At 64.7% G+C, this 2356-nt stretch overlaps 1 protein-coding gene across 1 annotated transcript in view; it reads right to left on the minus strand.

The window, feature by feature from the left end:
* Nucleotides 1–509: 509 nt before the first annotated feature.
* The window catches only part of LOC104628254 (cytosolic carboxypeptidase 2-like), a gene marked incomplete at its 5' end in the record, with an annotated part of 2282 nt that continues 435 nt past the window's right edge, over nucleotides 510–2356 (minus strand). The window contains 6 exons of the mRNA XM_010296779.1: nucleotides 510–831; nucleotides 908–1017; nucleotides 1108–1205; nucleotides 1314–1440; nucleotides 1580–1742; nucleotides 1824–2356. The exon at nucleotides 1824–2356 is cut by the window's right edge and continues 208 nt beyond it. Of these exons, the coding sequence (XP_010295081.1) occupies nucleotides 510–831; nucleotides 908–1017; nucleotides 1108–1205; nucleotides 1314–1440; nucleotides 1580–1742; nucleotides 1824–2356 (1353 nt within the window). The remainder of the gene's footprint in view (nucleotides 832–907; nucleotides 1018–1107; nucleotides 1206–1313; nucleotides 1441–1579; nucleotides 1743–1823) is intronic.

Raw genomic sequence — 2356 nt, forward strand, 5'->3', positions numbered from 1 at the left:
CAGGCCTCATCACTCAGAGGCACAACCATGGCACTGCCTTTAATCCCGAGCACAAGCACAGCAGCGTGGGGCAGCGGGTGGCAAGGCCCTGCTGGGGATGACGAGGCGGGAACATGCCCTACGCCTGCGGGCAGCAGCCACCTGCCCACGCCGCTGCCTGCCCTGCTGCCGGGACAGCCCTGTTTTGACTCCCGGGTCTGTATCCTCTGAGGTATTGCTGGTGACACCGGGGTGGTGGGCGCTCAGCAGTGGCCGACAGCATGACATTGCACTCGTGCCACTGTTCAGCTGAGCCCCCGCCATGGTGGCATGGCAGCCATCCCCTGCTCCAGTTGCGCTGGCAAAGGCCACACCAGAGCTGGCTCCAGGCTCCTCTCCTGCTGTGCTGCCTCCCCTCGGGATGCTGGGGAGACCCAGCTGCCTGCAGGTGCTGGAGGGCCCCAGTCTAGCCTGGGAGGTCACAGAACAGGGGTTAGACCCACTTGGAGCCCCATGATGCTGGGACAGCACTAGGGACAAGTGTCGCTGCAGGACTGTCCCTTCTGGGACCGGGTGGACCATGCTTGTGGGCCCAAGCTCACCAGCATGCTGGCATGGCTCCGGCAGACAGTGTTTGTCTGGCGCAGGGCATTTCTCACTCTGCGGCTCCGCAGCCACTTCTTTCTCAGTTGCTCCACCTGCACTGGATGGCACCTTGTGACCCCTCGTGCCTCCCTGGGGCTTTGTCCCTCCCATCGTGAAAGTGGCGGCACCCGAGGATTCACTGGCTGGGCTGGGCCATGGAGGTGAGCCGGGGGCCCGTCGGACACAGAGCTGTCAGAGCCGCTGGTGCTGTGTGGGGGAGACGACCACCTGCAGCCCTCACTGGCACCCCAGGGCTCTGTGGGGTGGCACGGCTGGGACATACCTGGACTCGAGCTCTGAGGCAGAGACATCGCTCCAGCTGCTGCCAGAGCCCAGCTCCCGTCCCAGCCGCTGCCGCAGCAGCACGTCCGCCTCCGACAGGCACTGCTGGAACTGCAGGACAGAGCCAGCATCACCGTGGCCCCCGCTGCAGCACCAGGACCAGCCTGGATGCCATGGTTTGAGCCGCGACTGCTGGCCCACCTTCACAGGATCAGGGTCGCAGAAGTCGAGCAGGGTGTCGCAGAGGTGGTAGCCCAGTGACTTGAGGTCCTCTACGGTGAAGTGTGAGCTCCTCCCGCCTAGAGGGGACAGGGGACAACGAAACAAGTGGCAGCTTCCCAACCTGGGGACCACCTGCCTGCCAACACACCCAACACTGTCACCCACAGCCCACAGTGGCCCCTCACCCAGCGTGGAGCCACCGAAGGCCACCTCCATGGTGTAGCTGTTGGACACACCCATGCGCCACATGATGACCCTGCCTGTCCCCGCTTTGCTCTTCTGTACTTTGAACTTGCAGCTGGGGAAGGAGAACTGGGGCCGGCCCCGGGGTCAGCACAGCAGGGGGATGTGTCCCCCTTCCCCAGCCCCACAGGGACACCATCTGGCGTCACCGTGAAGCTCGGTGAGGATGCCATTCCCTGGCTCCAAGGACAGCTCCAGAGCATCCCACCTTGTCAGGGGCATTTTTGCTCAGCATCAGGGGGAAGACGCGCTGGCATAGCCGCGACCCAATGCTGGCCCTGCCCGTGTCACAGCCATACATGAAGACGTTGTTCTTCCGGCTGTGCCCGTGGAAGTCACAGTACAGCATCACCTCCCGCTCCGCCAGCACCCTGCACACATCAGGATACAGTCACTGACACACCTCCATGGGAGCAACACCATCCCACCAGCTCCCTGCGCCCCCACCTCACCTCTCCACCATGGCCCGCAGGTGCCAGACGCTGGGGAAGGAGCTGCGGAGTGCTGTCCCGTAAGCCCTGTTGGGGTCCCGGCCTGCCAGGGAGCAACGGGAGTTGCCCACCACCACCCCATCAGGATTGAGCATGGGCACCACCTTGAAGACAAAGAGCTGGCGCAGGAGCTGTGCATCGGCGTGGGCGCTGAGGAGGAAGTCGAGGAAGCCCCGCATGGCCCAGGAGCCGCCGCTCTCCCCAGGGTGTGCGCGGGCACTCAGCACCACCACCCGCTTTGCCGCCATGCCGGCAGGGCTGGTGATGGTTAGCAGGTAGACGGTGTTGCCGGCCAGGCTGCGGCATAGCGACCGCACCGTGCAGTACCCCCGCAGGTAGCTCTGCAGGTCGGAGTAGGTGTAGGGATAGGACTGGGCAAAGAAGCAGGTGTCACCATCATGGGGGAAGCGCACCGTCCAGGAGAGGTGGAAGGCAGCCGGCTCCTCCCCACCACCACCACCCCGGTAGTACCGGATGGCAGCCCCGACCCGCCG

The sequence above is a fragment of the Phaethon lepturus genome, unplaced genomic scaffold, assembly GCF_000687285.1.
Source record: "Phaethon lepturus isolate BGI_N335 unplaced genomic scaffold, ASM68728v1 scaffold33010, whole genome shotgun sequence".
Taxonomy (NCBI): Eukaryota; Metazoa; Chordata; class Aves; order Phaethontiformes; family Phaethontidae; genus Phaethon; species Phaethon lepturus.